Source organism: Phaseolus vulgaris, chromosome 2 (assembly GCF_051622355.1).
Source record: "Phaseolus vulgaris cultivar YP4 chromosome 2, ASM5162235v1, whole genome shotgun sequence".
NCBI classification, from domain to species: domain Eukaryota; kingdom Viridiplantae; phylum Streptophyta; class Magnoliopsida; order Fabales; family Fabaceae; genus Phaseolus; species Phaseolus vulgaris.
In genome coordinates, this window is record NC_143499.1 from 44,864,470 (window position 1) to 44,888,166 (window position 23,697).

Consider the following 23,697-nt stretch of genomic DNA (forward strand, 5'->3'; position numbering starts at 1 on the left):
AATAATTCCATCATTAGCCCTTCATAGTTTTTGTTATAACAGTATCTCTTCTGTAATCAATCCTCATAAAATACACAGAAAATTTTCAGTACTCTGCTATACTCTCAATATTGTTCCTAATTTTGATTTAGCTAATTTGATCAAGACAAACTTGAACATTGTTTGTACATATATATCACTGTTAAAAGGTTCCATTGTTATTATTGCATGAATTGGATCAATCGCTAACACGACATCAAAGTGTTAAAAAATTGTTTCAAACATCATGGTGCAGGTAAAATAGTATAGTATTGTGTAATAAACAGTGTAAGAAACTGAATTGTAATAAATAAAAATATGTCAGCACGTTGATGAACGAATCTAATCCCATACCTGTATCAATTATGCACCAAAAGACCAAAACCATTCACAGTTCTGATTTAGCATCCTTCATTTCACAGTTGACATTGGCAACTGGCAACAACATCCAAGTTATGTTTGATGTATAGCTGTCCATTAAACAACGAGAAACCAAAATGATTCACGTGAATTATTCAATGTTCCGCGTCAAAACCAGAGATAAAATTTTAGACCTTCAGTTTGGTACGTTAATCAACAAAGATTATCTTTAGTTAAAGATACTTATCATCTCTGAAAAAATATTAATTCTTACTGAAAGCATGTTATATCCACTAGCATTAGTAACTATAGAGAAATATACTATTAAATTATTGAGTAGTTACGTTTAAATTATTAGTTATTTAAATTTATACAAGCATCTTTGTGTCCAAATATGTAAAATTGGTGAAAAAATAGCAAGAAGTGCACGTGAACTTTATATACAAAGTTCGAGGAGCAGAGTGTCTTTGCAGCTAAATCCCTTAGAACCACACATTGTTTCACTGTCAGTAGCAGAGGCCAAAACCACTGATTTAAAACAGAATATAGAACAGAGAGGAAGAGAGGAAGAGAGGAAGAGAGGAAAATGGGTTCGGGAATTAGAAGAGAGTAGAATAGAAACAACCGAGAGAAACACATAGAAAAAGGAGGAATTGCAACCTATTCAAACGAAGATGCAAGGCTGTGAGGTTGAGGCCGTTGGCATAAACTACACCGTCCACACACACAAATCGGAGCACCCTTTTAAACTCTTCAGCAAATCTGCACAACTTGACACTGAACAAGATGGTAAAGAGCCAGAAGAGGAAGCAGAAGCTGAACATAGTTGCAGTGGAGTAAGGCATGTGCTGAAGAATGTGAGTTTCCAAGCCAAACCATGGGAGATCCTTGCAATTGTTGGGCCAAGTGGAGCAGGCAAATCATCACTGCTTGAGATTCTAGCTGGAAAACATAGCCTTCAAAGTGGTACTGTGTTGGTGAACCACAAGCCTGTGGACAAAGCTCAGTTCAGGAAGCTTTCAGGGTATGTGACACAAAAGGACACTTTGTTTCCTTTGCTTACAGCTGAAGAAACCCTGATGTTTAGTGCAAAGCTGAGGCTGAAGCTTTCTAAGGAGGAACTTTGCTGCAGGGTCAAGTCATTGATTAAGGAGCTTGGACTTGACCACGTTGCTGACACTAGAATTGGCGATGATAGGGTCCGAGGCATATCTGGTGGTGAGAGGCGCAGAGTTTCCATTGGTGTTGAAGTCATACATGATCCAAAAGTGCTGATTCTTGATGAACCAACTTCAGGGCTTGACAGTACTTCGGCTCTGCAAATAATTGACATGCTTAAGGTCATGGCTGACACAAGAGGTAGAACTATAATCCTTAGTATCCATCAACCCGGGTTCAGAATAGTGAAGCTGTTCAGTTCATTGTTGTTGTTGGCCAATGGAAGTGTTTTGCACCATGGAACTGCTGAGTTGCTTGGTGTAAATCTAAGGTTGAGCGGTTTGGAGCTTCCTCTTCATGTCAATGTAGTTGAATTTGCCATTGAGTCCATTGATACCATTCAGCAACAACAGAAATGTGTGCCAGTTCAGGTGGAAACTCCAAGGCAATTGCCGGGGACAATGCAACAGAAGAAAGTTGATGATGAAGCCGGTGAGATTAGGAATGGTAAGTTTACCTTGCAACAGCTGTTTCAGCAATCCAAGGTAATTGATGAAGAAACCATCTACGTTGGAATGGATTTCACATCTGATTTTGCTAATTCTAGATTGACAGAAACTATGATTCTCACTCATAGGTTCTCCAAGAACATATTTCGTACAAAAGAGCTATTTGCTTGTAGGACAATTCAGATGCTGGTTTCTGGGTTGGTTGTGGGTTCCATCTTTTGTAACCTTAAGGATGATCTAGAGGGAGCTTATGAAAGGGTGGGTCTATTTGCTTTCATATTAACGTTTTTGTTGTCAAGCAGCATAGAAGCTCTACCCATTTTTCTGCAAGAAAGGGAGATTCTAATGAAGGAAACATCTTGTGGAAGCTACCGTGTGTCATCCTATGCAATTGCCAATGGCCTAGTTTACTTGCCATTTCTTCTCATCCTAGCCATTTTGTTCTCAATGCCCTTGTACTGGCTTGTTGGTCTCAACCGGAATTTCTTGGCCTTTTTGCACTTTTTGTTGCTGATATGGCTGATTCTTTACACGGCCAATTCAGTTGTGGTGTGTTTTAGTGCTCTGGTGCCTAATTTTATTGTTGGTAATTCAGTGATTGCTGGTGTTATAGGGTCATTCTTCTTGTTCTCTGGGTACTTCATATCAAAGCAAGAAATTCCAAATTACTGGATTTTCATGCATTATTTATCCTTGTTCAAGTATCCTTTTGAAGGGTTCCTGATCAACGAGTTCTCCAACTCGGGGAAGTGCTTGGAGCACATGTTTGGGGCATGTCTTAAGAGCGGAGAGGATGTGCTTGAAGAAGAAGGGTACGGGGGAGAGAGTAACAGATGGAAGAATGTTGGGGTTACTGTGTGCTTCATCTTGGTTTACAGGTTCATCGCTTATGTTATTCTTAGATACAGATGTTCCCAAAGGAGATTTGGCAAGGTTTTCACCAACTAAGTCTTTGGTGACTCTCTCTCTCTCATTCACGTGTCTTGGATTTTTCTTCTGATAGGAACCGATGAAGATATTCTAAAAAAAAGCATAAAGAATTATAGGTTTGGTCAGTGCCAACAAATTGTACTAACAGGATATTATGTTGGTTTTGCTTTACATGATTACTTAATTCACAATATTGTGTTTCTCTCATCATCTAGATTCCTTCTCCCTTCATTTTAAATCATCTCAGGCTTGGCCAATGTCACTGCCTTTGTCCTGAAAAAAGAACAAAGAAAATGGGATTATTCTATACCAAGCTTGCACTGTTGATTATGAATGAACTGAGTAACTTTTTTATGCCAAATTATTGAGCATTTACAATTGGCAAACATTACGATAACTATTCTCTGGTCACTTGTCTCAGGATTCATTTTTAATTGTTTCTAAAATTAACGAATGCTAATACCTAAGATATATATAGAAGAGGTGTCTGTTCTGTAATGTAGCACTTATCATTCTTTTTCAGCTCATTGTCTGGCAATCAAGATTATGCACGTTTAAATAATTGTAGAATATACAAGCACGTTCACTAATGTCAGATTAGTTTAAATTCACTCTGGCCGTAATAAGTATTATCATCAAGTGGCACATAACCAAACTATGTTATCTTTTCTATGGGAACTCTCAACCAAATACATTTCTTCTTTCGAAGGTGTCTTCCAGCTTTTACCATGAAAAGTTGAAAACATACACGAACACAACACATCCTATTGCCTCGTCTGTGCCCTGCTCTCAGTCTCCCATCCCATCACTTTTCCCAATCCACTAAGCCAAGCAAAAATATCTGAAATTCAATGGAATGCTACTTTCTTTTGTTCGTTCTTTCACTTCCTTCCTACTAAGCAACTGGTTTGAATGAGAACTGAATTATAACTCATTCCTCACTATCGCGCAAGAGGGCCCCTCTTACTTTGGTCCTGCTGAGAAAAAAAAGTCGAGTATTACTATGATGAAAAGCAGTACGCAGTAGGACTATAATTAAGGCTAATAAGCTAGTAAGAAAACTTGCCTGCGATATGCTGGCACCTTACGATTCTTGACTTTAGTAGAACCTCCATCCCTAGCTGCTTGCTTATCTGCATGTCACCAGGAAGGTGAAACACAAATTGTTTTCATTAATGCTTGAAGCACTAAAATCCAAGGGATGGTGAATACAAGCCAAAACAGTTGCAATAAAGCAGCAGCAAAATATAAGCAGAAGCTCCCAAACATAAGAAAACATTCAAGTGGGGCTAGAGGTTGTCTTTCTTCTCTTTATCCCTCAGTTTTGTTTTTCTTCTTGATTCATAAGAAAATATATCTAAGAAGACTGTTACCGTTTTCCTAGCAGAAGAAATAGTTAAACAACTAAAAGATGACAGACAGACCTGATAATTCATATAATTTACTTTAGTCAGCATTGAGACATTTTGTTCAGTCTCATCACGTATACTATAGTACTACAGACAAGTTGGTTGGTAAGACCTTCGACTCAGATGACAAATTTGGAAATACTTTATCAGCAAAAGACCGACTCTTTACCTGGAGAGTTTTGCAATCCCTCAGTAGAAACACCATTCTCTAAGTCGCTAATCTTTTGAAACTTTTGCCGCTGTTCCAGCTGAATGGTTTCATTTCTTTCCTGATAAGCATAAAAAGAGTATTCGTGTTAAGCTTACAATGATAATAGGGACAATCTAATTTTACCAACTTACAACTAAGAGCAGATGGGTGAAATTTAAAACTTTCATCCAAGACACCAAAGAATAAACAAAATCCCATTCTAATCAAATTTTGAGGTTATCTTGAAGGTGATATATAATCTAAAAGTTTTTAATATAAATCATTCAGGCAAAATTACATTTTGAGCAAAGAAAAAACCCACAATTAGCCTATGAAAATGAAAGGAATCATATACTGTGATGGAGGGTTGCAACCTTCTGTTAGGAGGGTGTAAAAGGAAGGAGAGGATTAGACCCCTGTTCAACTGAAACAGCTACTAAATAGATTTAGTTGCAATTGCAAGTAGAGTTAAGGAGAATAAAAAGGAAGAGAAGCGCATTATAAGGCTGACTAGGAAAATGTGGAGAGTTCAGACCTCTTGAACACCTGATAGTACTTCTTCATACTTTCATTTTTTGTGTGAACTAATTCTTATATTTAATTTCAATAAAGACATATTTTCATCTTTTTCATCATCTCTGGTCCAGTTTCTGTTAAACTTGTAATTCATAATATAACAATGAATTTCACACTACGAATGAGAACTCTATAATATTCAGCCATTATTAATGACATTCAGAAAGTTTCGAATAAAACTTTAACACCAACACAAAGGAGGAATGCAAATCAATTGCTCTGCAATCCCAACCAAAAATTATGATTATAGATACCAACCAGAAAAATTATAATATATATAGAGCCTATGCTGTAAAAGTTCGAACTCAATTTGGCTATCCAACCTTTTCAGCTGCTAACATGTTTGTCCGGGCAGAGTGCTCTTGTTCTGAAAGGACAAACAAAAGTAACAATGAACTCCAGAGCATAGGCTATATAGGTCCAGGTCTAAGTTTATATACATGTTCCCCACATCTGTGGAAGGCACATCTAGATATGAGTTACAATGAATCAAAGACATGAACAAATTATCAATATCAGAGAAGAAATATAGTCCTACCAATTTATCATCAAGACCACATGGCAAGCATTTTTTTATTTTTTAAACTGACCATTTTTAAAAGCCAAAGCAACTCATATCCTCCAATTACCACTATATAATCCAAACCTTTTTACCAAAGAATAAAAGAAATGAACTACAAGAATATGTTGTTGTATGACAACCACAAAACAATTTAAAATAAGTTTTAAGCTAACAAGTTACAACAATGATTGGTCCAGTCATGAACAATGAATTTCCGAATGATAACTATGCAACAAAATTTCATTTTTTACAACAAATTAGCTTTGAATGACTAAATTATAGCCTAAAAATTCAACATCATTAAGCATAATGTATTGATCATTTACAAACATGATTAGAAAAAAAACACGACCAAAGATTCAAAAGATTGATAGTTTGAAAGGGTTGGACACACACCTTTTACAAGAGAACACTCCATGCTTTTCATTTTGAATGCATCAAAGAGGCTTGAGAAAAAATTGCACTTAACTTCCATAGCAGTGGAGTCCACAAGTTTGGTAAGAGGAATGGTGATCAAAGGCATCCCTTTTGATTTCTTAGCTACTAATTTCGCATGACTAATACCTGAAATATTAGCATTGAAAAACAAGGAGCAGTGACCAATTAGTATGCTTACTTAAAATGAAAAATAATAAATTATTAACTGATTACTGAATCAGGACAAAAGATAATCCGCAATAACAAGAGAGCAACCCCATTTCACAGACAGCAGCATTAGCAGGAGACAAATTGAATCAAAATACCAGGATTGAAAGATATCAAAATCAAAATGATATCAAGATGCTATGCAACAGAACAACAAGAAAATCATGCTAAAGATATCAAAATTAAGCAAAGTTTCACTACATATATGCAATGCAACAACTTTATTCTTTGATTTCTTTCAACTTATATTGTCCACTCCACAGTCATCTACTTTGCAATTACCTCCATAACACAACATTTAACCACATGTGACACGGCCACCATATTTGATAAGTCACCAAAACCATCTTCATTAAGTCTAATGCCATACACTAATAGCACAAATGATCATGAAGGCTAAGGCCAGGTACTCCCCTTAAAGAACAGCCACAATAAAGAGTTTAATTATGCACCGAAAACCTTAAAATTTCTTCAAAAAATAATGGGGATGGCAACTATAGGGAAACTTTTCCGCGCTTACATAACATAAAAAGGGCTTATTTGGCCCCACATTTGAACATGAGGTGACAAAATTCTTAAATGGTGATACAAACTTTAATTAGTTCAACTCAGACAACTCCTGTTTCCTATTTAAATTTGACAGAAGTTTAATGCATACACACACACACTTATAGAACTGAACACATGTTTTTAATAAATCATAGTCTGAACGCAAAAAAACTTAAATCCCCCAGAATTTCATTGATCCAGACCTTCAAGGAAGGACTGAAATCCAAAATAAAGAAGGTGGTGCTCACTCACTTCTGCACTTAACTTTATTTCGAAAAAACAAATACATTGTATGATGTTTCTTATTTTAAAATATCCAAAAAAACGAAGACTAGATGTTCTTAGAATACTAACTAGCATCAGAATTTGAATCTGCCTCTAGAACCAGCTTCAGATCTTGTGACTTAAGGGATGTTATAAAATAATTGGCAAACTCTGACCAGGACCCCCCTATTCCAACAATATCCCTCTGCACAAAAGGTCAAAAAATGGCAATCACTATTATAAACAAAATCATAGCAATACTTTTTTTTTTCAGAAATTTTAAGCAAACTAACATAATAAAAGAAAAAGAAAAAAACATTTGAAATTCAGGATCAATAACATCACAACTCAAGCAAAAATTACAAACAAAAGGCGTTTGAGCTTTATTTAACCTCTTTAACAAAATGAATCAACAATTTTCTTTTTTTGTTTTAATTTTTAACAGTTCTTCTCTGAACCAACAATGTGGCTCGCATTTCTTCCTTAAACAGATAATGATGCAAGAAAGTGAGGGTGATCAAGAATGCTCACAATGTCTTCAAGCATGGAAAGTGAAAGACGAGCCTCCAAGGCATCACAGGTATTAGTGACATGAATAACAAGGTGAGAAGAATCAGGGGCATAAACATGGACGAAAAAGGGACACAAGGGAGAAGAACTTTGAGAAGTCCATTCCACTTTGGGTTTACTGAAGATGGGATCAAAGCCTTCAAACGCCATCCCAAGTCAAGATTACGCTTCAACTGTGACAAAGCTACAAACTTTAGAATCCACCTTCACTCAAAAGCAATAAATTGGAGTTGCTATCACGTAATTGGAAGAAAAAAAATTAGGGTTTCTATCCAGTCTAAAAATGAAAGAGTGATGTAGAAAGTATAACACTAGTAGTTACAGAAAAGAATTACTAGGACTAGGGTGAGGGTGTGTCATTTGAAATGACAGGGAAAGAACAGAGGGGAAAATTATTGATTAGAACCAAAATTTAACAATAAATCATAGTTGAACAAAATAATTATATCTTCTATATTTAAAAACGAAAAGACATTGTTTATAGTATTTTTCATAAAAAAATATATTATTTGAAACAGCGTCATAATTAACTAAATTTTATTGGTAATTATGAAAGTGAAATATGTTAAAGCATATATCAGTTTTTACAATAAGAAATACGAGGTATGTCTTAAAATATGTTCAATATCACACCATGTTTGTGAAACACTCTTTTGAAGAAGAGATGAAATTTAATAGTGTTTTGACCAAAAATATTTAAATATCCTTTTTTTCTAGAGCACTTTTAAGATACCTTCAAACGATAGATGGCCTCCAAATGTTTTATTTTGGTGATGGTATAAATTGAGTGTCAAAATAATTATCATTATTCAAAATTAGAGATAGTAATGCGACCTGGCCGTCTCGTATACGCGAGTTGAATTGGTTCATCCTGTGTTAGGAATGCGGTTCATTTCACTGATCTGTCGCGTATAAGAAGTAATCCGGCCAACCGCATAAAAAATAAAAAATTAAAATTTTATTAATTATAAAAAAAATTATTTTTATTACTGAAAAATTAAAATTTTATTTATGTTTTAATTCATTTAATTAAGATCAAAAATATAAATTCAAGTATGAGAATTGTCAGAAAACTTGATTAAAAACAATTAAATTTTTGTTTTGCATCTATTTTTTCTGTATATTTATATAAATGTATCAAAGTATCTTATAAAAAATGACTAATTTTTTAACCATTTTATTAAAATCATTTCTTTATATTATTTTTTATTATTAAATTTTAAATATAAGTTTTTACTTAAAATTAAATTTGTCACTCTTAATACTAACTCATTTATATTATTAAAATAAAATATTCTTTTTTTAATATATTAAATTCAATTTTTTTAAAATAAGATAAAGATCACACTACAGAGGGTATGATTTTCTTTTTTACAAAAAAAATTACACAAGTTAATGGACCAACCCGCCCGGCTATTGGACCGCGCAAATTGCAAATTATACAGGATAAACTAAAACGGATCACAAGCTACATTAGTAAGTTCATGACCGCCGCATGACCCGCAGGGTCACCAGTACTCAAAATCAGTCAAATTTGTATATAAAATCTAATTATTGATAATAAATAACTATTATCGACATCAGACTACAGCACATTTGTTGGAGAAACTTGGTTACTTAGAGGAGTAATATGTTTTGTGGCCAAGAGCAGTGTAAAGGTTGAGTATAAAGCAATATCCCAGGATATTCTACAGATTGAAAGGATCTTATCCAGTAAAATTGTATTGTAATAAAATTGGATTGTAATAACAAGAACCTAATTATTATAACCTAAAATCACTTCTACATGACTAAACTAAGGTGGTAGAAATGGATAGACATTTCATAAATAAAGGAAAAGGTTAATGTCATATTTGCCAATAAGTAATCTTACTAAAGAATTGTAGTCCAACTTTCAATTTCTTGTAAGCAAGTTGAGCATACTGAACATATGTGCACCAACTTAGAAAGACTGTTCGAAACCATTATTATTCTGATATGATTGATTTTGGGTCAAAATAAGATTCTTTGACTTAATCTGATCCCTTTTATTTATTTTCCTTTCTAAATTCACTACGTGATTGGCTGCAGTTTATTCAAAACTTTTATTCCTGAATAATATACATGGGAATTAGTCTTCCTCTTCCATTACTTTCTCTCTAGAGAAGTCCCTAAAATCACAAGATCATTATACTTCAATCATTTTCACTAAAAGCGAGATCGACATCAAGATAAACGTAATACTTTTCAATAGCAACTTGACATCTGCAAAATTGTTGCAAATTTTGTAACATTTATGTAGGGAGATTTATTAAGCTCCAAGTAAACCGAAAATTCAAATCTCATCCCAAATTTTCCATTGAAGAAGTATCAAAATGGTACAACATTATTAAGCTCAATTAAAATTAGCTGAAGGCCACTCCCTTGCCGTTTATAATTTCACCAATGCGGTAGTATTTGTCAGTTTGGCCTCTGTTCTCGAGTATTCTGTTAGCTGCCTCTGGACTAACCACCAGGATCATTCCTACGCCCATATTAAAAGTCCGTCTCATCTCAGAGTCTTCTATCTTCCCAGCCTAATGTGAGAGGTTTTCAATGAATTTAGTGATATATGTTTTCTTTCCACAATAAAATTTTGAACACCAAATTAAGATACATAGTTGTTTGATAAGAAATAAGAAATTATTTCTTTTCTGTTATTGAGTATATTTATTCAAGGAGCGTTACAGAAAAATGTATTACCTCCTGAAGCCACTTAAACACTGCCGGCACTTCCCACGAGCCGTCGTATATTAATGCTCCGAGGCCTTCTGGAAAAACCCGGGGTATATTATCGGTGAAACCGCCGCCAGTGATGTGGGCAATTCCCTTCACCCCTCCCTCGCTAATTAAATCAAGTACCTGTATTTAAAAAAATAAGAGTGAGTCAAAGGAAGGAATTTAAAATAAGAAATGGTATTTTAAAGTCTGTCATAAAGAATGTAGAATGACCTGTTTGACATAGATAACAGTTGGGGCCAACAAAGCCTCTGCAATTGTAATATTGCTACCAGGAAGTTGATCTTTCAGTGAAAGACCACTTTGAGCAAGTACTCTGTTCAGACATATTATTAAATTTAAGCAACAACTGATAATCCATGATAAATAAATAAAATCTTATAGATTCTATATTCTACCAACCTTCTTACAAGTGAGAAACCATTAGAGTGAACCCCACTAGATGGTAAACCAATAATAACGTCACCGGCAACAATGTTTGACCCATTGATTACAGAGTCTTTCTTCACAATACCAACTGCGCAGCCACTAAGATCATACTCACCTTCTTTATAGAGACCTGGCATCTCTGCAGTCTGAGAAGCATATAAAATCAAGTATATGCAAAAAGAGAAATATAAAAAACCATAACAGAAGGGATATTGGCAACAATATATTCATATACTTAATCATCTTGGCAACAATATATTCATATACTTAATCATCTTGGAAACAATGTAAGATCACAAAAATCTATACGACAAGTTCAAGCTTAACCAACAAAGGATTCTATCACTCTTCTCACAATGTCAAGCCTGTAAATATCCAATCATTCATCTAAGTACCCTCAACTCAATATCTGAGACTCCCAATAAGTTTTAAAAAAAAATCTAATTTTAGCAGTGAATGTATGATCCAGTTACATCACAGTTCAAACGTGAATGCATGACAACACGATATGGCAAGACCGATATCCATCCAATTATATACAGTGAAAAAACAAGCAGAAAAACTTATCAATTACCTCTCCTCCTAAAAGAACGCAATCAGATTGCTTACAACCATCAACAATGCCTTTAACGACCTGAAGAAAATGAAAACACGAATAAGCTTTCACAACTCGCTCAAAGTTCAATAGAAAGCACAGAAATTACCTTTTCAGCCACGTCCACGTCAAGGTGGCCAGTGGCGAAGTAGTCGAGGAAAAACAGAGGCTTCGCCCCCGAAGTTACGATGTCATTCACACTCATCGCAACCTAAGCAGAATAAATAACGCTCAAAACTCCAAAACCAAACACAAACGCAAAATCAAATTTAAAAAAATAAATAAAAAATCACTTGCATAAAAGCTTTTACCAGATCAATCCCAATAGTATCGTGAATTCCAGTTTCGAACGCAAGCATCAGCTTCGTTCCCACGCCGTCGGTTCCGGCAACGAGGTACGAGTCACCTACTCAGATAACAAGTTCGATTAAAATTCAATTACAAGAAACGAAAAACAAAGAGTAAAAAAAAAAGAGTCAAACGATACCGAGAGGGAATAAACCGCCGAAGCCTCCAATCCCTGGCGCCATCTTCGCTATCCTGCGCACGAGCTCGGAACCGGCATCGATGTCGACGCCGGCGTCCCTATAAGTAAGACCTTGACTAGCTTCCGCGACTATTCTGCTGGCCTTCCTCGACCGAGAAACTGACAAAAAGGCGCCGTCACGAACGATTGGACTGCGTACAACGAGGCTTGTTACGGCGGTGGCGTTGAACTTGCCGGAATTAGGTTTCGCGAATGCTGCGGCGGCGAAACAACGTGATAGCTCTGCGCATGCTGAAAGACTCATTGTTGAGACTGAGGAAGATATTTAGATACGAAGAGTGAGTGTGAGAGAAGCAACGACGGTGACGCAATCTGCGGCGGAGATACGGTGGTGTGGGAGGCCGGGGAAAAGCGCGCCCTAATGGGTTTATAGTGGGAGAGAGATTCTTGTGGAGGGCTAATAGAATAATTGAAACAACGTCGTTTTGGTTAATGAAAGGATAAGTTCGTATTAGAATAAAATAATATAAAAATAAAATAATGAGATGACAACGAGTTTGATAGATAATTTTAATGTTTTGGATTGGATGATCGTAAACTTCAAAGTATGGCTGTGTCAAGATGACACACATAATAAATACTAGTGGGAAGATAGGCATATATAATTATTTTTAATATTAAAATTGAATAAATGATATATTATATACTCATTTATATTATCCGTATAAATTTATAGTTAATTGTTATAAAATATAAAAACAGAACCAGCAATAATAAATATGGAATTATAAGTAATTATTCAGTAAAAAGTAAAAAAATAATAATATATTTTATTCAAATTATTTCGTAAATAAATTAACAGTTATTCTTATTCAAATTATTTCGTAAATAAAAACCTGCTGATTAAAAAGAAAAGCAATAAATAAAAAATTAAATTCAAAACTCTCTAAAAAATAACCAAAAACGGTTATTTAGGAGAATTTTCTTTATATTTAAATGTTCTTTTAAAAAAATATATATATAAAAAACAGTTACAAAATAATAAAAATAAAAATAAAATAAAATATTAATATATAAAATATTAATAAAATGTAACTGATTTTGAAAATAAACTAAATCGTTCCTTCACCTCTCTTTCAATTCAAAACCGTATCCACTGCGTATACCAAATATTGTAGAAAAAATAAGAAATGACACAATGACCATAATACAATAATAAAAATAAATATTAATATAAGGATAAAATGAAAAAAAAAATGAAGAGCAGTTAAGAGGGGAATCCCTTTATATATAGGTATAGATATTAAATTATCAATTTATGTTTTTATTAATTAAGTTAGATTTAATTTTATGTTTTATTTTCAAAATGATTAATTTGTTTTTTATTTTTAATTATAGTAATGATTAAAAATTGCCATTATTTTATATGTATTAGAATTTTTTCAGAATTTTTTTCTAACCTAAAATTCTTTTACATCAAAGAGATATAAGCTTCACATGTAAGGATGTTAATATATAAATTATATAATTTGTATCTACAAGTGCAAGTTACAATTACATTTACAATGTTAAAGAATATACATGGTATAAAAGTGAAATTTTAATCTTGTTTCTAAAGTTAACAAATTAGTTAATTTATCTTTTTCATTAAAAAGTAAAAATAAAAAATAAAAAAATAATATATTAAAATAAGTACAGAGACATAATTGAAGTTATAGGTAGAATGTAAATCAGTTGGCATTTCAAAGCTTCACAGTGATAATTTTTAGGGTGAAACTTAAAAAAAAAACAGACACATGTAATAGTAAGAAAAGATAAGTAAAAAGGTTAACTAAATTTGAAAATTAAATGCCAAAATTATACAGTATTATTCTCAATATTCTGACATAAAAAGTGAGTTTTGGTTCAACAGAAAATGAGGGAAATGGTAACTCAAAAACATAATCCGTTTTCACTCTGTTTCTCGGATAGATAAGCTTGTAACCAGATACAGAGCTCACAATAAAAAATAAATAAAGAACTACATTCCGATCGGAAACAAAGTAAATGGTGTTTTTAATGCAAAAGCATCTTTTACAAGTCTCAATACCGATTTTTTTTTCACTCTGCTCTCATGGAAATCAATTATAATACAAATACCTCCATAGAAAGTACAAAATGATTTCAAATTGTTCAATAAAGGCCATGTCAACTTTGGTCATGCCTATGATATTTATAGCTGATGCCTGTGTGGTTAATGTTCATCTAATTGTTCTTTCATTAAAAATGAAAATGGGATGGGGCTGTAAGGTCTCCCTGCTTTTCCCATTTAGCGAGAAAACAATAAATGAACATCATTGGATGAAAAAAAAAAAAATTGGTCTTCCTAGACCATAAATAATGGACAGATTCTGGTTTGCTAATGCATTTGTAAACAAGGAGAGGTGCCTAAACTATGACAGCCTATATCTGAGCAACAAGGAGTTCGTTCCACGTATCTGGAATACCAGGTAGGCACCAATGCAAACAGTCACTAGAATTAAGAGTTCCTCTAGTAGTGTAGCGTGACATGTGAGCCTCATCTCTCAATTGAGAAAGAGCAGTTATGTCCAGTATCTTAATCTTTGTACCCTTTAGAGCACCTTCAATAGTTGTATCAGTAGATCCTTCTTGCATGACCTCACTTCCATTGATTAATGGGATAGTGTTATCACAGCTTCCACCAGTGTTCCAATCTCCATTGAAGAAATGCCTAGGAGATATAGTCCTGAAAAAAGCTTTGAGCCGAGGATGCGACACAAGTTGCAAATCAAGCCATCTGGCTATACTGTAGATTGTTAAGTTTTTGGCATTTGCAATTACTTCAATCTGCTTGTCTTCATTTGGCTTTCCATTAACATGCATTATCCACCTGTTCGCAGTAAGCTTCCCCCAGTTCCAGTGGTGTCCTGTATTAAGAACCAAAACATCAAAGCGATGGAGGAACCGACTCATGAAAGCTGGGGGACGGTCTAAATGCATGGCAACGTTTGACAGTTTGTCTGAGATATTAAGGGGCTGCAGATCACTTAAGCTAGCTGACCAATAATATAAGATGGTGGTATTAGTCTTGGGAAATCTGTAAGCCCAACCATCTGGACGAATAGCTCCACGTGCTTTTACTAAACCATATTCCCATCCCACATTTTGAACCTCTGGGCTCTCTTCCCCACCAGTGGCCATACACATTAGAGATTGAAATTGTTGCCGGCCCAACGAATCTCCTATGAAAGCAATTGTTTTGTCCTGCATCCTACATTCCACATTAGTATCAAATACCACTTAACTAAATACTATTTAGGATCCGATAGAAGAATTTTTTATGTAAACACTTAGTAGAAAATATATAAGAAAAAAAAATGAAATGAGTTTTTTATAAGTTAAAATTAGCTTATACACAAGTTAAGAATAAGAATTTAGAAAACTCTATGATTGAGTTTTAACATATCTAATTTTAGTTTATGGAGAAGATCATCCATCCATTCTTTCTCTCCTATAACTGTTTCCGGAGAAGTTTATCAAAACAGATCCCTAAATTGAAATTCAAACACTTCCGTTATATTCTTTAATCCAAAGAAAAACAAAAAAGAGTAAAGACAATTACTAGAAATTCTGATTTAACCAAACGCAAAAAAAAAGTACAGACCGAATAAAATGAAGATTAAAATGATGCAAGGTTATTTATGTTTGACATAAAATCAGAAAGCTTTCAAGCATATTTACATATAAGCAATTGAATAAACGTAGCAGGCAGATAATTTTTATTTTTTTTTAAATGTGTTATTAAGAACTAGATCTAAGAAGAAGAAAGAATTATACCTACTTTCTCAAGAATGTAGACCGGTCAAACTCTTGCATTTCACAATTTTCTGGCTGCCAGCGATATCCCTCAAATGAGAAATCTGGTCGTTGTGTCATTCTACATGACCACATTGAGGATAACCATTGCTTACAGTTGAACCCAGAATACAGCGGTCTCCTGCGGTCGGCAATCCACTTACCCTTGGCATAATTACAAACTGCAAAAGGAGAAATCCAATCAATACTAAATCCAACCAGTGAACTTTGTTGAAGATACAAGACTTAAGCATATTAAACCAGGAGAAGACAAGAATCTGAAAACTATTTGCTAATTTTCTGGGGCATTAGTTGAAGTAATGTGGCCAATGTCCCCAGTTAGAACGTCTAGATTGTACTAGTAAACATGTAACTACAAAGAAGAAGCTAATCTCTGGACTAAGAAACCACTAGCACTCTTCTGGTAAGATAATCGTCTAACAAAGTAATAAACTAAGTAAGAGTGCTCCTTTATGGGTAAAATGTTCTTACAACTCAAGTTTCATATTCTAAGAATATCAATAATCAATTATGGGGGAAAAATGTGAATAACATGAGGCACCTAAAGGGTATTATCTATTCATTGCCCAAAGATAATAAAATCCTGCATATTTTTTATCAATTATAAAAGCGTAGATAAATACTAATCAAACATAAAATCTCTAAAAATAATGAAAGATCATTAAAATAATAGGAAAACTACATTCTATGATAATATAATTTTCCCAAAAATACTATAGCCTTTCAATATGCGTAATCCATTCTGAATCAGGAGGAGACTCTCAATAAGAGTTTAACCTTCTTTTTTTAAGATCTCAAAATACTTCCCAAAATATATGAAGTTATTCAACAAAGTTTAAGATTTGAAAGTAGAATTCAACTTCTAGGGTAAGGTTGCAAAAATTCATGGATATCATGATAGTGGAGAACTCCAGTAAAATAACTTATGATTCCCAAGTAAATAACCAATTTCAAAGAGAATATCAAGTTCGGATATTAAAATGCTTGAAATGAATCTTTGTTACCTTGTTATCCAATTTGAATTCCACACAGGCAACCACTTCAAAGAGAACAAATTTTAAGAAATTAGAAGCTTTAAGAGGAAACTTTCTTATGTCATTGTTATCTTCAACTTGTATCCTACTTACGCAAGTACTAAAAGTAAAATAGCTAGTAAAGTGCTACTTATCGATAGCAGGGGAACCAGAATCTATTGGCATACTTCTTGACTCTAGGGTAGATAAGGGATCCCATAAGTTTGTCTTATTAACAACCACCCTTAAATAGCAAAATTCTTCACTTTGTTTACAGCTTAGACCAGTACTCAGTAGCCCGAGAGCAGCCCAAGCAGATTCTCAAAAGCAGCTATTTGAAGGGTTCCCAGAAAACAATAAGTAATTGCAGAACAATGATGACAAGAAGTATGTATTCATAGAGTGGAAGATAATTGTAATGAACTTAAGAGCGGAACAAAAAGAATCTACCTTGACTTCTGGAAGAAGCTGTGACATTTTGATTGTATTGAGTTTTTGGAGATTCTGCAAGAATAGAATCTATAGCTGCCACACCCTCAGAATCAAGTTGAAGTTTTGTTCCATTTTCTGTGGTTGGGGTTATGGATTTTTTCCCACCCTTTCCCAGTGTTGGAGTTCCTATACTTCTGGAAGGAGGTGCGAAATTTTGATTGTATTGAGTTTTTGGAGATTCTGCAGGTATAGAATCTACAGCTGCTACAACCTCAGTATCAAGTTGAATTTTTGTTCTATTTTCTAAGCTGGGTGTAATGGATTTTTCAAGTGTTGGAGTTCCCACAGATTCAATAGGGGCATCAGCTGCGGATGCATTCATAAAAAAAGTCCTCAGTGTACAGTTAATTAACAAAACCAACAAGATGTAAGAATCAATTAATTATCAGTCAATGGAACAGTGATGAACAGATCCAACAAGAGGCAAATACAATTGAAAATGTCAAACTTATTAGGGAAATTGACAGACACACATGCAATTAACAATGTTTATTTTTACCATGGAAATTGTTAGGGACCAATATAATGTGTCAGGAAGTGAAAGAGCAGAGATTGTATACTAGAAGAAATAAAAATAACAGTGTTGGTAGGCAGGAAGTTGGACAGTCAGTCAGTTAGAATAGTTTATAGAAAGAATAAATAACAGAAAGTGTACATGGGGAAAGGGTATTGGGAAATCATGGACTAAACTGAGAAAATTGCTCCGTTGTAAGGGGAAATCCTTGGAAGAGAATAGTTTCCCTGATTTTGTAATAACAGTGACAAACTATTCCTTCATGCTTACTAACCTGAGTTTCTATCAGAAGTTCTACAAGGCTAAAAGCATTAATTATTTTGGGCATGTTTGGATGAACTTCTCCATAAGCTCTTCTAGAAGTGAAAAATGAGAAGAAAAAATTAAATTAACTTCTTTATAAGCTAAAATTTAGAGAGGCTATATGAGAGAGTTTCTACAAGTTAGTTTATGCATAAGTTAATTTTAGCTTATGAAGAAGTTAATTTCAATTTTTCCTCTTATTTTTCTCTCCTAGAAGGAACTTATGGAGAAGTTAGTACAAACAGACCCAAAGAGATATCTAGATCCTTATCAATTAAGTCTAAGTTCAAGAACCTTACCAAGCTTCTCTAAGGTATGTTTCATCATATGAATGTCAAGATCCTTATTGATTAGTCTAAGTTAAAGAACCTGGACATATCAGATTCAAAGACTATTTAAATTATTGTTAATATCAATATCTGAACATGCTAAAAAATTACAGGTACAAGCATTCCTCCTAGTACAATATTTCGCTTCTATCAATTAGTTTATCTACTCTTGGAGCAGATTCCATTTTAGATTTTGTTAAGATACGGCATAAATTGTTTCAAACTCAGGAAATCTGTACCAAAGCATCAAGAAGACAGAGGTGGTTAATGTCATTAAGTACTTCCTGGCTGGAATACAAACCTGAAGGTAAGTGGTACCATTCTTGAGCTGATCTTAAAGTCATAGCTATTATTGGATTTCTCTCCCATGTCCACATTAACGTGGTAAAGAGAACAAGGGTAACCAGAGCCAGGAAAATCAACCTCCCTTTAAAGCTATAAATATGTCCTCCTTTCATCTGTTCCTAATCGATACAGCAAATACAGATCTTTGACTCAGACTGTACATTCAGGAAATATCTATCACACAATATCTCCAGTAACTCTAGTCGTTCCAGAGGCTTATCTGTGTGAGTATAAGAATGAAAGGATCAGAAAGACAAATAAAGACATGAAAATAAAAATATATGGAGCTAGACATCAGTATTCAAGCATAGAAGTCTACAATTAAGTAAAGAAAGAAGCAAAGTCCACGTGACAGCTCATTTTATCTTTCTTTCCTCCCAAACAATTTAAAAAATTATCTCACACTTCCCTTTTTTTCTTTCCTAATGGAACTGTCTAGTACTGGAAAGTATACATACTCTTTCATTCGATTCGTACTTCACAGTTTAGTATACGCATCTCCTCTTGCACAGTTCGAATAGAAGACAATGTAATAAAAAAAATTAACACTCCGTGCCTTTGTGTTTATCTCTCTCCTAGTCAAACTTTTTGGTTTTAAAAATGCCCCACTAGGAACTCCAGTCTCATCCAACCTAAAAAAATGTTTTAGCACTCAAATAGGCCAAGCAAACAAGTAACAAACAATCACCTCCTTGGAACCGCATTTCATCTTCCACCAACACATTATTCACCTTCATAATCACACTCCACACAAACAAACACACATCTCTGTCATGGACACATACTCAACCGATAACAACTTCCCATTGAACCGATCCCAAACTTTCCCTTTGAACAGAATTGTATTATCTTATCACACCAAAACACAGATTTATGTTCATGAAGCAAAAACGAGAGTGTGGATGTATTAACCGATGCTAAACACACATCATGGAAAAATCACACAAAATCTCCATTAATAATTCAATAAGATCTCCAAACATCCAAAACCAACATCCAACTGATGTTGCCGTTTCTGCCTAATAATGATCACGACTCAACGTATATATTTCCATGCATAATTGCAATTTGCAACACAGACCTTCAAATTCAAATGGATGCTCGTAATGTATAAGCGAAAATAAAGCTGGAGAAATGAAACATAAAACGTATTCCAGCATTAATATCAATAATACCAACAATTTTAAAAGAAGGCAATGGAATAAGAACCTGTGGTGGTTGCTGGTGCAACTTGATTGGCTTGTGTAGGGTTTTTCGCAATGGCAGATCCACTGCCTTTGTAGATGAAAAGACGAAGTTAGCCCTGAGATTGATGAAGAAGAAGATGAGGAGGACGAAGAAGATGACGATGATGGTGACAGTGATGCTCTTGTTTTACTGGTTTTGTCTCGTTCGTGACTCACCGCCAGGGATCCAATTAGATACCTTGTTTTGTTTGGTGACGAGATGAGGGATATTTCTGTCATTAAGAAAATAAAAGAAGGTATTATGGGAATCGTGATTGCATATGATGATTAGTGTTCACTTCCCCTGAGAATAAAAGCATAAATCTGGATCTTAACGCCTAAACATGTGCTTAAATTTTATTTAACATATTTATATTAGGAGTATAAATAAATAGAGTTTATATATTATTTTTCAATGGTTATATTCCTTTACCCGTTTTAAATATCTTTTACATTTATCATAAATTAGATAAAAAATAGTGAAACTTATATGAGAATGTTATAAAAAATAATTTAAACGAGAATATTAGTTATATATTTCGTATTCTTTTATATTATCTTTTAAAAACATGCAAGAAACATAGGTGTAATAAATTACGAACTAAATCAATTTTTAGTTTTTATAATTTTGTTAATGTGTAATTTTAGTCCGTACAAAAATTAATGAAAGTTCTTTTAAGTTTTAAAAATCAATTCAACCTAATATACCGTCCAATTATTAAAAAATACTAACATACTTTTGTAATGACACTTTTAAAGTTTATAATCAGACGTTGCAATTAATATCATACCTAAATAATAACCAAAAAGTAATTAACTAGACATCGCTATTAATATAATGACTGTAAAAAAATCTTTTAGAAATTCAGAAATTATATCACTGGATTCTAATTTCTTAATTTAAGGAAAATAATTACTATATATATAATTATTTTTATAGAAATTCAAATTTTATTTCATTTAAGAAATTAAAAGTATTATTCAATGGAAAAATTTAAACTTACTTCCATATAGAGTACTCATACTCATTATAGTTTTAAAATATATACTTACCTTTCTTATAATTTAACAAAACTCATATTTCCCATATTTTTTAATAAATATTTACTTTTTCATGTTTTTATTTTATTTATAAAAAATGTATACTTATTTTTTCATCCTGCATTTAAGGTTAATATTTAATTTACTATAGTGGTTTTAAAAAATTCAATTTGGTTCAAAGGATTTTTAAAAAATATGTAACTTTGTCATTTCTATTAAATTTTTACAAATGATGTTAGCTGATGATGATTTGGCACACGGTGTCATTAATATGCAAACGTGGACTATACAAGTAGGCACCAACTTTTAGGGAGTTTTTTTCTTCCTTCCATCCATTCTCTCTAGTTAGGACCTTCACTCCAGCCTTCACTCTCACCGCTTTGATTTTGGACCGTCAAGACCTCCACTCCACCATGAAGGTGTTTTCCCCTTCATTAATTTTAGGGTTTCGTATCAATGATTGATTAAAGTGTTTTCTCCTTCTTAGATTTTAGGATTTTCTGTTATAGTAGTGGAGACACTGTTCCCATTTCAATCAAACAAGCCCTATTGGAAATATTGGTTATAGTAAGCACATGAATCTCATATGCGACCTTCTGCTTTTGTTTTTGGGTTCCAAACACAAGCCTCTATGTCAGGAACCACACTAGGAATTGCACGACGTGCGTCACCGTGGAACTACCTGCGACGATGATGCGGTTGCGGTTGCGGTTACGGTTACGGTTAGATTGACAGTTTAGTTTAATGTCTTTATCGGTGCATAATTATTGGATTAACCTCTTGAAAGATGTGTTGGGAACCAACTTTGTGTTTGCTAGCTTCTCCCTTGTTTTGGGACTGGTGGTGTTTCCTAAGTATGACTTTTCAAAGTATCTGCAGTAGTAGAATTGGACAAATAAATATGAGTATAAGAGAATTTGTTAGATAATAAGAAATTATTTTAACCCAATGCTTAAGATTGAAGTGGGAGGGCCTGATAAAGATGCTAGAGAAATCGGGGAAAATGTTGATGCAAAGGGGGAAGGATGGAGGCTCTGATAGGACGGAGAGAATGAATGAAGGAAAAAAAAGAAATTACACGTAGACGACAAGTGTACATAAATTTGATTTATTGTGTATCACATCATCACCAATTAACACGAAAATCCAGCAGGAATCAAATTGATTTTTTCTTAAAATCACTATAGTAAATTGAATATTAATATTAAATTTAAAGACAAAAAAGATAATTATACTTATAAAAAATATAATTTTTTAAAATATTATTTAATTTTTAATTTTAATTTTTGAATTTTCATAATTTTTAATTAATTTGATCCCATTAAACAAAATAATGGCATTTATTAAAATATGAAAAATCAGAATATGTATATTTAAAAATCAGAATATATATGAATATTATGTTACTAAAAATATAATTTCACATTATTAAGTGTAGTTTCTTTTCATTTTTTTATAAACAAACCCATTTTTACGGAGTAATAATTAAAGTTGGTGAGTCATCCCTCTTTTGGAACAAATGCATTTATAGTCCCACGCGCCAGATAGATTAATTCATGAACTGGGATTACTTTTTATTATTTTCTTATGTTTATTTTTAAGTACAATTTAATACTTGTTTTTAGAAAAATCAATGAATACAATAAATTTCTTTAATTTTAATAAAAAATATAAATATTTTATTTCCACGTTTTCTACGCCACAATAAATACGTATATTTAAACTAATTAAACATTAAAATATTAGATAAAAGATAAAATTGTAATAAATGATAAAATAGCATTTAATGTTGTTTTAAAATTGAAAAACAAGAACTAAATAAAAAATATTTTTAAGAAATGATGAGACTTTAAAGAAAAAAACAGAGTATAATGTACTCTATAAGTCACAATACAGCGAAAATACGTTACCATTCTCTTTTACTAGCCTTTCATTCTTCATACTGAGTTAATGGTACTTTTGTATTTAGAAGTCAACATGGGAGCCATTAATGAGCCTCAAACATTCCATTAGAAGCAAGTAACTCCTACAACTAGTTTTTCTACTTCAATACTAAAAACCATGTTTGAATACTTGTACATGTTTCCTACATGTGCATTTCACCATTATCAAGGTAAATCCAAATAAATTGAGACGAAATTATATATATTAAAAAATGAAGCAGTTACCATTTTTAAAATTTGAGATGTAACGTAAAGAAATTAAAAAATATTAAAAAATTAACTTGGTTTAAATTATAAAATAAAGTGAGTTAAACTTGATGAACACAACCAATAATAACATACATAAAAAGCTATTATTGTGACCCAAAAAGGCATAACAGCGCGTTTTAAAACAAAATAATATAAACAAATAATTATGTTTTCGAAAAGGAAATTAATTATGCATATATTGTTGTTTAATTATAGAGTATCATTTATAATAATTTATTAACTCTTTCAACATTAGTTTAAAAAAAAATAGGTTTAATTACTTTTTTCGTCCCTATATTTATAGCCAATAATCAATTTGGTAAAGTGGTTTTTAAAAAATTCAATTTGGTCTCTAAGT

The 23,697-nt window shown here is 33.0% G+C and overlaps 4 protein-coding genes across 12 annotated transcripts; 1 reads left to right on the plus strand and 3 right to left on the minus strand.

Annotated features, from left to right (window-relative positions):
- Positions 1-793: 793 nt before the first annotated feature.
- Positions 794-8,153, minus strand: LOC137812491 (U2 small nuclear ribonucleoprotein auxiliary factor-like protein). 4 transcript variants are annotated; one of them, XR_016518819.1, is made up of 7 exons: positions 7,702-8,153; positions 7,261-7,375; positions 6,109-6,276; positions 5,474-5,603; positions 4,554-4,653; positions 4,042-4,108; positions 794-3,949 (listed from the first exon to the last, which is right to left on the minus strand). XR_016518819.1 is itself a non-coding variant. In XM_068614483.2 (7 exons), the coding sequence occupies exons 1-7, from the start codon at positions 7,888-7,890 to the stop codon at positions 3,907-3,909; spliced, it is 726 nt and encodes a 241-aa protein (XP_068470584.1). In that variant the 5' UTR covers positions 7,891-8,153; the 3' UTR covers positions 3,605-3,906. The 4 variants fall into 4 exon arrangements, 2 of the variants coding, with proteins under 2 accessions (XP_068470584.1, XP_090155111.1); XM_068614483.2 differs by having other exon boundaries at positions 3,605-3,949; positions 5,474-5,517; XM_090298985.1 differs by lacking the exon at positions 7,261-7,375 and having other exon boundaries at positions 3,605-3,949; positions 5,474-5,517.
- LOC137812490 (ABC transporter G family member 5) lies at positions 1,053-3,182 on the plus strand. Its single transcript, XM_068614480.1, has one exon. It carries the CDS (start codon positions 1,053-1,055, stop codon positions 2,991-2,993), a length of 1,941 nt encoding a protein of 646 aa, XP_068470581.1. The 3' UTR covers positions 2,994-3,182.
- A 1,839-nt stretch (positions 8,154-9,992) lies between the features above and the next one.
- Positions 9,993-12,617, minus strand: PUR5 (phosphoribosylformylglycinamidine cyclo-ligase, chloroplast / phosphoribosyl-aminoimidazole synthetase / AIR synthase (PUR5)). Its single transcript, XM_068614484.2, has 8 exons — positions 12,009-12,617; positions 11,833-11,927; positions 11,631-11,732; positions 11,501-11,560; positions 10,900-11,072; positions 10,711-10,813; positions 10,462-10,620; positions 9,993-10,295 (listed from the first exon to the last, which is right to left on the minus strand). The coding sequence occupies exons 1-8, from the start codon at positions 12,310-12,312 to the stop codon at positions 10,125-10,127; spliced, it is 1,167 nt and encodes a 388-aa protein (XP_068470585.2). The 5' UTR covers positions 12,313-12,617; the 3' UTR covers positions 9,993-10,124.
- A 1,559-nt stretch (positions 12,618-14,176) lies between these two features.
- TBL14 (TRICHOME BIREFRINGENCE-LIKE 14) lies at positions 14,177-20,520 on the minus strand. Of its 6 annotated transcripts, none has more exons than XM_068614485.2 (5): positions 20,090-20,520; positions 18,837-19,100; positions 17,348-17,695; positions 15,850-16,045; positions 14,177-15,279 (listed from the first exon to the last, which is right to left on the minus strand). In XM_068614485.2, the coding sequence occupies exons 2-5, from the start codon at positions 18,991-18,993 to the stop codon at positions 14,451-14,453; spliced, it is 1,530 nt and encodes a 509-aa protein (XP_068470586.1). In that variant the 5' UTR covers positions 18,994-19,100; positions 20,090-20,520; the 3' UTR covers positions 14,177-14,450. The 6 variants fall into 6 exon arrangements, with proteins under 6 accessions (XP_068470586.1, XP_090155114.1, XP_090155116.1 ...); XM_090298988.1 differs by having other exon boundaries at positions 14,177-15,272; positions 20,090-20,432; XM_090298990.1 differs by having other exon boundaries at positions 14,177-15,272; positions 15,846-16,045; positions 20,090-20,432.
- Between the last annotated feature and the right edge of the window lie 3,177 nt (positions 20,521-23,697).

Excerpts from the sequence above, each read along its gene's own strand:
- LOC137812490 (XM_068614480.1), top strand. The coding sequence starts at position 1,053 with ATGCAAGGCTGTGAGGTTGAGGCCGTTGGCATAAACTACACCGTCCAC.
- PUR5 (XM_068614484.2), bottom strand. The coding sequence starts at position 12,312 with ATGAGTCTTTCAGCATGCGCAGAGCTATCACGTTGTTTCGCCGCCGCA. Across the intron at positions 11,928-12,008 it reads CGGCGGTTTATTCCCTCTCG|GTGACTCGTACCTCGTTGCC; the intron begins GTATCGTTTGAC and ends TTATCTGAGTAG. Across the intron at positions 10,621-10,710 it reads CTGTTATCTATGTCAAACAG|GTACTTGATTTAATTAGCGA; the intron begins GTCATTCTACAT and ends TTTTAAATACAG.
- TBL14 (XM_068614485.2), bottom strand. The coding sequence starts at position 18,993 with ATGAAAGGAGGACATATTTATAGCTTTAAAGGGAGGTTGATTTTCCTG. Across the intron at positions 16,046-17,347 it reads AGCTTCTTCCAGAAGTCAAG|TTTGTAATTATGCCAAGGGT; the intron begins GTAGATTCTTTT and ends CTCCTTTTGCAG. Across the intron at positions 15,280-15,849 it reads CGGTCTACATTCTTGAGAAA|GATGCAGGACAAAACAATTG; the intron begins GTAGGTATAATT and ends TGTGGAATGTAG.
- LOC137812491 (XM_068614483.2), bottom strand. The coding sequence starts at position 7,890 with ATGGCGTTTGAAGGCTTTGATCCCATCTTCAGTAAACCCAAAGTGGAA. Across the intron at positions 6,277-7,260 it reads AGATTCAAATTCTGATGCTA|GTATTAGTCATGCGAAATTA; the intron begins GTTAGTATTCTA and ends CTAATATTTCAG. Across the intron at positions 4,654-5,473 it reads ACATGTTAGCAGCTGAAAAG|GAAAGAAATGAAACCATTCA; the intron begins GTTGGATAGCCA and ends TATGCTTATCAG.